Source organism: Myotis lucifugus, unplaced genomic scaffold (assembly GCF_000147115.1).
Source record: "Myotis lucifugus unplaced genomic scaffold, Myoluc2.0 scaffold_0, whole genome shotgun sequence".
NCBI lineage: Eukaryota > Metazoa > Chordata > Mammalia > Chiroptera > Vespertilionidae > Myotis > Myotis lucifugus.
In genome coordinates this window covers 371,877-385,801 of record NW_005871048.1, presented here as the reverse complement: position 1 = coordinate 385,801, position 13,925 = coordinate 371,877, and the positions used below count along the sequence as shown (strand labels likewise).

General features: G+C 42.7%; 1 protein-coding gene across 2 annotated transcripts in view; it reads right to left on the bottom strand.

Moving 5' to 3' along the window:
• Window positions 1-4,688: 4,688 nt before the first annotated feature.
• The window catches only part of CUNH7orf61 (chromosome unknown C7orf61 homolog), a 16,789-nt gene continuing 7,552 nt past the window's right edge, over window positions 4,689-13,925 (bottom strand). Inside the window, exon 3 of one of the 2 annotated variants that reach the window (XM_023758770.1) lies at window positions 4,689-4,772. In XM_023758770.1, coding sequence (XP_023614538.1) covers window positions 4,704-4,772 — 69 coding nt within the window. In that variant the 3' untranslated portion in view covers window positions 4,689-4,703. Of the gene's footprint in view, window positions 4,773-11,281; window positions 11,597-13,925 lie in introns of those variants that run through there. The other variant, XM_023758758.1, reaches the window with a different exon arrangement.

The window sequence follows — 13,925 nt, the reverse complement described above, 5'->3', positions numbered from 1 at the left end:
ATCTCCCATGTGTGATTCCTCATAGACCCTGTTTGGTTCTTCTCCACTGTCTCCTCTTCAAGTTGTACCTGATTTTATTACCAGTTTTCATCAGAATCCTTTGGGGAATGGGCCGATTCTGCTTTTGTTTCTTGGCCAGGAACCTCTTGATCTGAAAGTCCTGTGGGAAGACATGGCAAAGGAGAAGCAAACTGCACGCACCTCGGTGGAGAGAGAGAGAAGGCTTGAGTACAGTTTTAAAAAAGAAGAGCTTGGTGGATGCATCGGACCCCTGGACTGCAAGGCAGATGACTGGAGCTCTCGCTTATTCCCTGCGTACCTTGGGCAGGGCCTCTGGACTCTGTGAGCCTCTGTTCTTGTGTTAAACGTACTAAATTGGATCCAGGACTCAAGGTTCTCCCAAAAATGGTTCAATATAAGTAAACAGGTATGTTTGTGTACCACTTTTCACATCCTTCATCTTCCCACGAAATGGTGTGGAAGATCAGATAGAATGGATAGTATTGCCTTCATTTTACAAAAAAAGTTTTTGAGGATCTCAGTGGCGAAACAGCAAGGGCTTGCTTACCTGTTAAAGTTGAGAATAAGAAAGTATGCCCATTTCCTCTCCTCTTTTTTAAAAATATTTTTATTGGTTTCAGAAAGGAAAGGAGAGGGAGAGAGAGACAGAAACATCAATGATGAAAGAGAATCATTGATCGGCTGCCTCCTGCACACCCACTATTGGGGATCAAGCCTGAAACCCAGGCATGTGCCCTTAACCAGAATCGAACCTGGGACCCTCCAGTCCGCAGGCCAAACGAGCTAGGGCTCCCTCTACTCTTTATTTGTAAAAGGGAGTAGGGAGGTACAAATGTAAATAAATACTTACATTTTTTAAAAGTGTAAGTATACATTTAAATTTTTTTTAAATATATTTTATTGATTTTTTACAGAGAGGAAGGGAGAGAGATAGAGAGTTAGAAACATCGATCAGCTGCCTCCTGCACACCTCCCACTGGGGATGTGCCCGCAACCAAGGTACATGCCCCTGACCGGAATCGAACCCGGGACCTTTCAGTCCGCAGGCCGACGCTCTATCCACTGAGCCAAACCAGTTTGGGCTACATTTAAATTTTTTAATGGTTATTTAGCTTGGAAAGGAGAGAATAGAATGAAGGGAAAAAACAAGACTTTTGAATATACTTTGTGCATTTGACTTCGGAAATCTATGTTTTACATGATTGTATGATAAAAATTAATTTTCAAAAAATCAATCCCTTGCCGAAACCGGTTTGGCTCAGTGGATAGAGCGTTGGCCTGCGGACTGAAAGGTCCCAGGTTCGATTCCGGTCAAGGGCATGTGCCTGGGCTGCGGGCACATCCCCAGTAGGAGATGTGCAGGAGGCAGCTGATGGGTGTTTCTCTCTCATCGATGTTTCTAACTCTCTATCTCTCTCTCCCTTCCTCTCTGTAAAAAATCAATAAAATATATAAAAAAAAAAAAATCAATCCCTGGCCGAAACCGGTTTGGCTCAGTGGATAGAGCGTCGGCCTGCGGACTGAAAGGTCCCAGGTTCGATTCCGGTCAAGGGCATGTACCTGGGTTGCGGGCACATCCCCAGTGGGAGATGTGCAGGAGGCAGCTGATCGATGTTTCTAACTCTCTATCTCTCTCCCTTCCTCTCTGTAAAAAATCAAAATATATTAAAAAAAAAAATCAATCCCTGAAAGTCAAAAGTAAAAGGAACAAATGAACCTAAATGTATATCTAGTTGGTGGCCTAACTGCACAGAAGGAAACTGAATGACTTCAAAACACAGATTTAACTATACATCCAAAGATCTACCCAAAAGACAAAATTAACTGCCAGCCCTAGCCGGCTTGGCTCAGTGGATAGAGTGTTGGCCTGCGGACCAAAGGGTCCCATTTTCTATCCTGGTCAAGGGCACATCCTTTAGTTGCAGGCTTCTCCCATCTCAGGCTCTGGTCAGGGCCCATGCAGGAGGCAACCAAACAATGTGTTTCTTTCACATCGATGTTTCTCTGTCTTTCCCTCTCTCTTCCACTCTAGAAGATCAATGGAAAAATATCCTTGAGTGAGGATTAACAACAACAGAAAACTGCCGTAAAATCTTAAATTGTATTCAGTAGTCATATTGTGGAGAATCGGTGAAAGTGTGTAGGCTAAAACAATTATGTTGGGATCACTTCATAAATATATAATCAACTACTATGCTGTACACCTGAAACTAATATAAAATAATATTGACTGTCAAAAATAAGACAACTAAATACCTTTTATAAGGTATTTAGACTAGTTAAAACCATAAAGACAGACAGTAGAATGGTGGTTACCAAGGGATGGGGAGGAAGAGGGAGAAATGGGAAGTTATTTAATGAGCATAGAGCAGTGATTTTCAACATTTTTCATCTCATGACACCCAAGTTAATTACTAAAATTCTGCAGCATGCCAAAATATATATTATATTTTTTGATATTTTTTGCCGATCTGACAAAAAAAGTAGGTATAATTTTGATTCACTCACATTGGACAGCTATTGTCATTTCTTTTAATTTGACAATATAAGGGAAAAGAGGTCAGTGCCCCTGACTAAGTAGGTATTGCATGTTTTAAAAATTATTGTGGCATACTAGTTGAAAATTGCTGGTATAGAGTTTCAATTTTACAAGATGAAAAGAGTTATGGAGCCCTAGCCAGTTTGGTACAGTGGATAGAGCGTTGACCTGTGGACCTAACGGTCCCTGGTTCAATTCCAGTCAAGGGCACGTACTGGGTTGCAGGCTCCTCCCCAGCCTGGGCCATGGTCAGGGTGTGTGCAATCAGTATTTCTTTCTGTCTTTCCTTCTCTCTGTCTTTCCTTCTCTCTTTCACTCTCTCTAAAAATCAATGGAAAAATATCGAGTGAGGATTTAAAAAAAAAAGTTATGGAGATGGATTGTGGTGATAGTTGCACAACATTATGAATATATTTAATAACACAAATGTATACTTAAAAATGGTTAAGATGTTAAATTTTATGCATATTTTACCATAATAAAAAAATGGGAAGAAATAATTATGTAGATTTGTATTATAACAGGAAAAAAGATGCAAATCTAAAATCAGTGATTTATGCAAATTCCCTGTAGTCTTGATTTAATTAGGAAGTAACTGTATGAAGTCATGGCATATTTTAGCTTAAATTAAAAAGCATATCCTGCCCTAGCCAGTTTGGCTCAATGGATAGAGTGTCGGCCTACGGACTGAAAAGTCCCAGGTTCTATTCCAGTCAAGGGCACATGCCCGGGTTGTGGGCTCGATCCCCAGTAGTGGGCATGCAGGAGGCAGCCAATCAATGCTTCTCTCTCATCATTGATATTTCTATCTCTCTCTCCCTCTCCCTTCCTCACTGAAATAAAAAATAAAAATAAAAAGCATGTCCTGCCCTGACAGCGTGGTTCAATTGGTTGGAGAATCGTCCCATGCACCAAAAGGTTGCGGGTTTGATTCCCAGTTAGGACACATACTTAAGTTTCAGGTTCAACTCCCAGTCGAGGTGTGTACAACAGGCAGCCCATGGATGTTTCTCTCTCCTCCTCTTTCTCTGAAATCAATGAACAGCCCTAGCTGGTTTGGCTCAATGGATAGAGTGTCGGCTTGCAGACTGAAAGGTCCCAGGTTCAGTTCCGGTCAAGGGCACATGCCTGGGTTGCAGGCTCAGTCCCCAGTTGGGGGTGTGTAGGAGGCAGCCAATCAATGATTCTCTCTCATCATTGATGTTTCTATCTATCTCTCCCTCTCCCTTCCTCTCTGAAATCAATTTAAAAAATACTTTAAAAAATGAGTTTATCATGTTTAAAAATAAATAAATAAATAAATAAATAAATAAAATCAATGAATATAATATCCTCAAGTGAGGATTTTTTTTTTTTTTTTGGTGAGGATTTTTTTTAAAGCATATCCTAATTCCACTGAAAAGCCCTTAGAAACAATGATGGACTCAATAAGCACTCCTAGCCCCCAGTTTGTGGTAGCTAATTCCATATAGGCATTTTAATATCTATACACACATGTTCATAGCAGCTTAATTCATAATAGCCAAAAACTGGAAATAATTCAAATGTCCTTCAACAGGTATAGAGTTAAACTATGGTACTTCTATATTATTGAATACTACTAGGCAGCAGGAGCAAACTGTTGATACATACAACAACATGGATGAGTTGCTAGGTTATACTGAAAAAAAAAAAATCCAGTCCAAAAGCTTATATTCTGTGTGGTTTCATTTATATAACATTTTAGAAGTGACAAAAGTTTAGTGATGGAAGACAGATTTAGTGGTTGCCAAATGGTAGGGACTAAGTGGAATAGGTGGAAGGAGTGACATGGGTGTAGTCATAAAAGGGCAATACCAAGGACCTTTTGGTATTGGAGCTGTTTATTTCCTTTACTGTCGTGGATATAGGACCCTACACAGGTTATAACATTTTACAGAACTCAATACATACATATGCAAAAATCAGTACAAAACTGGGAAATATGAATCAGATTGGTGGATTATATGAATGTCAATATCCTGGTTGTGACAGTATATAAGATAGTTTGCAAAATATTACTGTTTTAGTCTATTCCTGTTGCTATAACAGAATACCATAGACTGGGTGGCTATAAGCAACAGAAATTTATTCCTCAGAGTTCTGAAGGCAGGGAAGTCCAAGATCAAGGCATTAGCAGATTCATTGTCTGAGGAGAACCTACTTCCTGGTCCATGGATGGCTGTGTCCTCACCTGGTGGAAGGGGGCAAGGGCACTCTCTGGAGTCTCTCTTATAATGGCACTAAACACCTCCCAAAGGCCCTATCTCCAAATACCAACACTTTGAGGATTAGCTTTCAATATATGAATTTTGGGAGAACACATTCAGTCTATAGCAATTACCATTGGGGAAAACTGGGAGTGTTTAAGTGATCTGTCTGTATTATTTTTTGTAAGTCCATGTGAATCTACAATGATCTCAATAAAAATTTTAATTAAAAGTAATGTTGCCCTGCAGCGGTCGCCAACCGGTGGTCCTCAGACCACTGATGGTCCATGAGGTCCGAAAGGTTGGTGACCGCTGGGTTAGAGCATGGTCCTGATACACCAAGGTTGCAGGTTTGATCCCATCAGGGCACATACAGGAATCAACCCGTGGCACTGACCGAGTTGGTCAGTTGGTTGGAGCATTGTCCCGTATACCAAAAGGTTGCAGGTTCGATTCTTGGTCAGGGCACATACCTAGGTTGCTGGTTCAATTCCTGGTAAGGTCCCAGGTTCGATTCCGGTCAAGGGCATGTACCTGGGTTGCGGACACATCCCCAGTGGGAGATGTGCAGGAGGCAGCTGATCGATGTTTCTCTCTCATCGATGTTTCTGACTCTCTGTCCCTCTCCCTTCCTCTCTGTAAGAAATCAATAAAATATATTAAAAAAAAGATTGCAGGTTCAATTCTTGGTCAGGGCACATACCTAGGTTGCTGGTTTAATTCCTGGTCAGGGCATGTACAGGAGGCAACTGATCAATGTATCTCTCACATCGATGTTTCTCTCTGTCTTCCTTCCACTGTCTCTCTAAAAAAGAAAAAGAAAAAAAGTATCCTCAGGTGAGGATTAAAAGAATCAACTAATGAATGCATAAATAAGTGGAACAACAAAAATCAATGTTTCTCTCTCTCCCTTCTCTCTCTAAAAATCAATTTTTAAGGGAATAAGGGCAATACGTGAGTGTGAGTTTTGAAGAAACCAGATTAGCCAAATGTGGATTACTGTTGAAGCTGGGTGATGGGTACACGGGGTTTACTATAATATTCTCTTTATTTATGTACATATATGAACATTTCTATAATAAAAGCTTTTTGTTTTCTGTTTTGTTGTTGTTTTAAGGAGGTTAAGATAGCTTGGCACACAGTAAGTGTTGGAGCTGAAAACTTGACACTTTCCCCCAGGCCTTGATTGTGCTGATGGTTATAAAGGCCCTATAGGAACCCTAGCCATGAATTCCGTAAGCCTAACTCCTCAACTTTAAAATCTAGCCACTACCTCCTCCTAGATGCAGACATAGAGATAAAAACAAGCCATTCTGTTTGACAGCTTATGTTGTGGGCTTCAGTGACTTTAAAGAAACAATATGAATGTTAGGGAATGATGGGTTTCAGTCCTGCCCCCACCCTTTCTAGGATTTTTTTTTTTTTTTTTTTTTTTTTGGCTAGCCCAGGCTGAGAGGCCTAGAATTGCTTTTCTTCTTAAAATAATAATAATAATAAATCCCTCCTTTAAGAAGGTACTGATAAGTGAGGAAGACTTCTCTATCCTTAACTTTAGTCTCCTCAGGCAGCACGTTCTAGTTATACTCTCCTCTGCAGAGATGGAGTACATGCCCTGACTAAGGGCAGTAGAAAGTGGGAAGAAGGAACCCAGAAGGAGGGAGTGAGGGGAGAAGTTGTAAATATTGTTCAGGAACTGAACCCCCTCTAAGCGAAAGAGGGGAGAAACAGAAAAGCTACCATTCCCTGAGATTGCTGTGAGAGGCGTCCTGCCCAAGCCCTCATCACTAGCACTTTCCTCCACGCTCCAGGCTAGAGTGGTCCCAACTCTACATCATCTGCCATCCAGGGAAGAGTGGGGAGAGGAGAAGAAAGGGAATGCTGAAGGAAGAGGGAAAGAGGCAGAGAAGATCCCCAAGGAGAGGTCACACCTTAGGTTCTGTCTTTATGGGTTAGACCAGTGGTCGGCAAACTCATTAGTCAACAGAGCCAAATATCAACAGTACAACGATTGAAATTTCTTTTGAGAGCCAAATTTTTTAAACTTAAACTATATAGGTAGGTACATTGTTATTAACTTAATTGGGGTACTCCTAAGGCTTAGGAAGAGCCACACTCAAGGGGCCAAAGAGCCGCATGTGGCTCGAGAGCCGCAGTTTGCCGACCACAGCGTTAGACCTCACCAGGTAGTGGTGGTGGGTGTTCCCTGTAGTCATCTGTGAGGGGCATCCCAGACCTGGGTCCTAGGACCCCGTTCCCCCTCCCCTCCCATCTTCCCCCCTCCCCCACAGAGGCTGGGGCTATGGTTCACAGTAGTAGCCAGCTGGGGCGGCTGGGCAGAAACTTGAGGAGGGACCAGGGTCAGGGATAAAAGGGAGACCTGAGAGGTCCTACCTTGGTCCTGAGGCTGCAAGATGGCGAAGAAGGGAACTTGACCCAGAGCCTGCTGATGTCCACTGCTGCTGAGGCTGTGGGAAGCTCAAGTGGGGCAACAGGAGTCTTCTCCCCTCAAACTCTTAGGTGCTCTTAGTTTAGGGAAGATAGGATTTTACAATTTACTGGATGCCTATAAACTGCTCGGCTGTTTAACTATCTGTCTCAGTTTCCCTATCCTTGTCCTGGCTTACCAGCCTGTCTCAAGGTTAACTCAGCTGCTCAAGGCCACAACAGCCAGGAAGGACAATTTGAACCCAAGTCTTTCTAAACTCAAAGGCTGGGCTGACCCTGCCTCCAATGCACTACTAGCTATCCCCTTCCAGGAGCTGGTCTCATCTCTGGAAGCCACTAGACATTCCCTGAAGCCTGAAAAGGTGCAGCATAGGGCTTTGAAGCCCCCCTCCAATACTGCCGGGACTGATTTTGCTGGGTGCCACATTCTCTGCCCAGAGAGCTCATGAAGAGGGGACAGGGAAACCAGCTCCTCTCATGATGCCAACCCCTAGTTCCTTCGCTCCCACTCACACTGGAGTGGACATTCTTCTGACTTCTTTCTGATTGGCTCCAGAAAGAGTTTCTTGAACAGATCACCAGAGACTAGAAGAAGGGAAGGACACTCAGGTGTTGCAGGAGAAGCAAGATGGAGGCCGGACTGTTTAGGATGTAGGCTCCTACATCCTAAAGGCCCTCTGCGGTGCAAAGCCAAAGAGGGGAGCACAGTTGGGGAGCCAGAGACAGAACCCTAAGGAAGTGAATTTGAATCCTGAAGCCATTGCTGATCTCATCAAGCGGGTAGGCCAGGACCAAGTAGTACATTCCCAGTGAGTTATCCTTCCCTACTCCAAGCATCCACTGAGCGCCTGTGCCTGTCAGGCACTGTACTGAAGTAAGCTGGGACACAGTGGTGAAAACCCAGGGGACCAGAGGGCAGGGATTCAGGGAAGGTCTCCCAGAGGTAGAAAGTAGATTTGAAGATGGAATGAGAGCAAGCCAAGTGAAGAAGGTGGGAGAATAACTTTCAAAACAGAAGAATCCGCATTTGTAAAGACCCAGGGGAAAGAGGAAGCAAATGAAACTAGCTAACTACAGTGGAAGTGACCAAAAAGGAAACCTAGAGAGATGAGGCCAGACAGGTGGGCAGGGACCACAGCCTGGAGCTGAGGTAAGGAGTTTGGATTTCATCCTGAATGCTACAGTACACCCTGAAAAGATCTTAAGAGACAACATACTCTGAGTTACACTAAAAAGATATCTCTCACCCCATTTTAAAAATTCAGCCCTAGCTGGTTTGGCTCAGTGGATAGACCTCAGTGGAAGAGTCCCAGGTTTGATTCCGGTCAAGGGCACATGCCTGGGTTGTGGACTGGATCCCCAGTGGGGGGTGTGCAGGAGGCAGCCAATCAATGGTTCTCTCTCATCATTGATGTTTCTATCTCTCTCCCTTCTTCTCTGAAATTAATTTAAAATTTTTAATTCAAATGGCATGGCAAAAAACAATAACCTCATACCTGTTAAAATGGCTATCATCAAAAAGACAAGAAACACCAAATGTTGGTGAGGATGTGGAGAAAAAGGAACACAAGTACACTGTTGGTGGGATGTAAATTGGTGCAGTCACTATGGAAAACAGTATAGAGGTTCCTCAACAAATTAAAAATAGAACTACCAGATGATCCAGCAATTCCACTTCTGAATATTTATCTGAAGAAAAGGAAAACACTAACTTGAAAAGATATCTGCACCCTCATGTTCACTGCAGCATTATTTACAAAGTATGGAGACAACCTAAGTGTCCATTGACAGTGGAATACTTCTCAGCCATAAAAAGAAGGAAATCTTGCCATTTGTCACAACATGGATTGATCTTGAGGGCATTATGCTAAGTGAAATAGATCAGACAGAGAGAGACAAATACTGTATGGTTTCACTTATATGTGGAATAAAAAAAAAAACTTATAATATAGAGAACAGATTGGTGGTTGCAAGAGGTGGGGGTGAAGGGTGGGCGAAATGGGTGAAGGTGGTCAAAAGGCACAAACTTCCAGTTATAAGGTAAATAAGTCCTGGTTACAATAGTTAGGTTAGGTTACAATAGTAATCAAGACAGTGTGGCATTGTCAAAGGACAGACACATAGATTAGTGAAACAGAATAGAGAACCCAAAATTAGACCCATAGAGCCATACAAATATGCCCAACTGATTTTTAATAAAGGTGCACAATGAATTCATTTGAGAAAGGATGGTCTTTTCAACAAATGGTACTGGAGCAATTGGACATCCATAAGCAAAAAAAAAAAAAAAAGAAAGAAAAGAAAAGAAAAAAGAACCTTGCCCTAAACCTCACACCTTATACAAAAATTAACTCAAAATGGGTCACAACTTAAACAAAATGGGTAAAAACTGTAAAATATAGGGGGTTGGGGGAACCATAGGAGAAAACCTTCAGGACCTTCAGTCTAAGGGAAGAGTTGTTAGACTTGACACTAAATGACACCAAAGTACAATTCATAAAAGGAAAACTTGATAAATTGGGCCTCATCCAAAATAAAAATTTTTTACATTGTGAAAGGCCCTGCTAAGAGGATGAAAAAACAGCTACAGACTATGAAAATATATTTGCAAATGACATATCCAACAAAGTACTTACAAATCTAGAATACTTTTTTAAACTCTCAAAGGTCAAAAAGTAAAAACAACAACAATAAACAATCCAATTAGAAAATGGGCAAGACCTGGCCAGTGTGGCTCAGTTCATTGGAGCTTTGTCCCAGCTCGATTCCCAGTCAGGGCACATAGCCAGGTTGCAGATTTGATCCCCAGTCTGACAAGTGCTGAAGGCAACTAATCTATGTTTCTCACATCGATATTTCTCTCTCTCCCTCTCTCTCTCTCTCTCTCTAAACTAAAAAGGAAAAAGAAAATGGGCAAAACACATGAACAGACATCTCACTAAAGAGGATATACAGATGGCAATTATTCAAACACACATGAAAAGATATTCAATTGCATTAGCCATTAGGGAAATGCAAATTAAAACCAGAATGAGCCAAGCTGGTATGGCTCAGTGGTTGAGCACTGACCTATGAACCAGGAGGTCACTGGTTCGATTTCCGGTCAGGGCGCATGCCCAGGTTGCAAGCTCAATCCCCAGTAGGGGGTGTGTAGGAGGCAGCCGATCAATGATTCTCGCTCATCATTGATGTTTCTCTCTCTCTCTCTCTCTCTCTCTCTCTGAAACCAATAAAAATATAGTTTTTAAAAGAGAGAGAAAAACACACACAAGGAATGAGATATCACTACACACCTATCAGAATGGCTAAAATAAAAAAGTGGTAACAGTGAATGCTGGTGAGGATGTATAGTAATTGGATAACTCATACATTCCAGTTGCTCTGGAAGAGTATGGCAGTTTCTCACAAAACTAAACATGCACTTACCATATAACCCAGTAATCACACTCTTGTTCATAAAATGAAAACTTACATTCATACAAAAAATTGTACACAAATGTTCATAAACACTTTATTTGTAAGAGCCCCAAACTAGAAAAATCCAAATGTCCTTTAATGGATGACTGGTTAAACAGACTGTTGTACATGCATTCCATGGAGTACTACTCATCAATAAAAAGGAACACACTATTGATACCTGTAACAACTTGTATAAATCTCATGTTGCATGGAATTTCATATTGCATTAAAAAAAAAGCCAATCCCAAGCCCCAGCCAGTTTGGCCCAGTGGATAGAGTATCGGCCTGTGGACCGAAGGGTCACAGGTTCGATTCCAGTCAAGGGCATGTACCTGAGTTGCAGGCTCCAGCCAGACCCTGGTCAAGGCTTGCGTAGGAGGCAACCAATCAATGTGTTTCTCTCACATCAATATTTCTCTCTGTCTTTCTTTCCCTTTCACTTCCACTGTCTCTAAAAAATAAATGGAAACATATCCTTGGGTGAGGATTAAAAAAAAAAGCCAATCCCAAAAGACTATATATGATTCCATTTATAGAAAATTTTTGAAATGACAAAATTATAGAAAGGAAGAACAGATTGGTAGTTGCTAGAGGTTACAGAGGGGAGAGAGAGAGGTGGCTAAGGCTGTAGAAGGGTAGCAGGAGATGTCGCTGTGATCTGTTTTGCATCTTGACTGTGGTAGTGATCACATGAATCAACACATCAAAAACCTGCATGGAATTAAATACACACACACGCACACACACAATAAGTAAATGTAAAACAGGTGAAATCTGCATAATGTCGGTAGATTGCATCAATTTCAATTTCTTGGTGGTGATGTTGTACTATAGTTTTGAAAGATGGTACCATTGGGGAAAATTGGGTGAAAGATATATAGGAGTTCTGTATTCTTTCTGATGACTGCATGTGAATCCACGTTATCTCAAAATAAAAAAGAAAGTAAACAGAGGACTGTGTTAACATATTTGCAATTCATATCATAGATAAAGGGCTAATGCCCCTTATATATAAATAGCATCTAGACATCAATAAGAAAAAATAACAAAAACTAACACGTAGATAGCTCATAATATGTGACAGGCACGGTTCTAAGTTTTTCTGTGCATTAATTCATCAAATCCTCCCAACAATCCTACATCATTTCCATTTTATAGGTCAGGTGCCTGAGGCACAGAGAAGTTAGGCAATTTGCCCAGGGCCATATAGCTAGTAGGTAGGTGGTAGAGCTACAACAATTCAACACCCAGCAATCTAGCCCCAGAGTGCAACCTCTTAAACTCTGAATTAAATCTTAAATGCTGTGGGTCTCTAGAAAAGACCCACAACGCAGTAGAAAAATCGTCAGAGTATATAAACAATAAAGGAAAAACAACTGGGTCTTAAACTTAGAGGATGAAAGAGAAAGCTATCGAAAGGTCATACAGACCGCCTGGACCCTGGAGACCAGCCTTCTTAGGGCCTCATCTGCCCCACCTTGGGCAAGCCCAGCCCACAACACACCTCACTGAACAATGCACAGATTCCTCCTTCAGCACAATAGACCAAACTTGTCTTCTGAAACCTGTCCCTCTGCAGCCACTCACCCCAGGAGGCACTGAGGGAAAGACAAACAGAGAGAAGCTTGTTCCTCAGCTTTAGCGGGGAGACAGACTCGAGCATCCAGGGTAAGCTGGGCAGACAGGTGTGGGGCAGCTGGGCTCATCTTTGAAACAAAGACTGAGAAAGGAAAGAGAAACTCCCCCTCCCTTGGTCCATGTCCCCCTTGGAGATCTTACCAGCTGTCTGCCCAGTTCTCCAGACTGACCCAAGGAGCAGACAGCGACTTCAGTATAGGATGGAGAGTGCCGGAAAATGCAGTACCTGCTATCAGAAGTGCCTGCTCCTAAGCCTGCAGCCCTCCTGACCCCTTGGAAAAGCTCCAGCCCTATGAGCTTCACAGGTGCTCCTCCCCCTACCCCCCAATCCATGTATCTCCAAGTCTTGGGGAACCATGGCCATACCTGGAGGGCAGTGCAGACAATGGATGTTGGGCCCAAAACAGTCCTGGAGACTAACATCTCATTTGACTGGTGACTTATTTCCTTGAAGAATGCCAGCCTTGCAATCCTACAGTCTTTTCTCTTAATCTCATTCCTGCCACTACTGAGAGGAAAATGGGAACAAGTTGAAATATAGCTACAGACACCCACAAGTACATACAGGCACATGCGTCTGTGTTCATCCAGCTGTACACACACGGCGTGCATGTCTGAGAATAACTTTGAGGCCAAGGTCTTCAGGACTGTGGCCAGCCCATGGTGGGACTCAGTCAGGGCTGGCTCTCCTCCCGGAGGGCTCCAATACTAACGTGGATGAGGTACAAGGGAAGGGAGGGACATAGGTAGAAAGAAGATCCAGTGCCCAGGGCTGAGACTTTGTTTCTGGGTTCAAAGGCTTAAACCAAGAATGTTTTATCCAGGTCAACTCTCTCCGAGGCAGCTTTGAACCGTTAGGAAGCAGGGCTGTGGACGTTGGAGGCACCATGTGTCCCCAACCCTGAAGAGTATATAGTAGATAAATGGGAGCACAGGACCCAAACGGGAACCCCTGGAAGCTGGCAGGGAGCAGAGCAACCAGTAGTTCAACCCATCATTTTAAGAGCCTGAGGCCCAGGGAAGGGAAGTGACTCACCCAAGGGCCACAGCAAAGTGGTAGTCATATTGCGACCAGGACTCTGTCACATCTTCCTGCTACCCACTGCACATGCGTTTCTTTTGGTCACACCTTACATGGCGTTCCCTCCACAAGGCAGCTGGTCGGAGTCTGCTTCCCACGCACTAGGTGAAGATTGCTTTCTGGTTCATTCAGCAGTTTCAGGCCATGGGATAGTAGCCATAAGCCATAGATCTTAACCATTATCATAATATTAGCTAAAATGTATTGAGTCCATGTAGTGCCAGGCATCATATCCCCGATCATCACGACAACCCCATTATACAGTTGAGGTCCTGAGGCTCAGGGAGGTTAACCAATTTACCCAAGGTTACGCATTCAGGAAATGTTAGCTTAAACCACTTCCCCTGCTCTTAAGTACAGCATTTCACTTCTGTCTCCCAAGAATACGGGTAAGAAAATAAATATGATAATTTCAGGTACTTTTAAGTACTACGAAAAAAAGCATGGTGAGACATAGAGGATGACCATGTGTCTCCTCTGTTGGTTAGGTTGGGTGGTGAAGGTTGAAGATGTA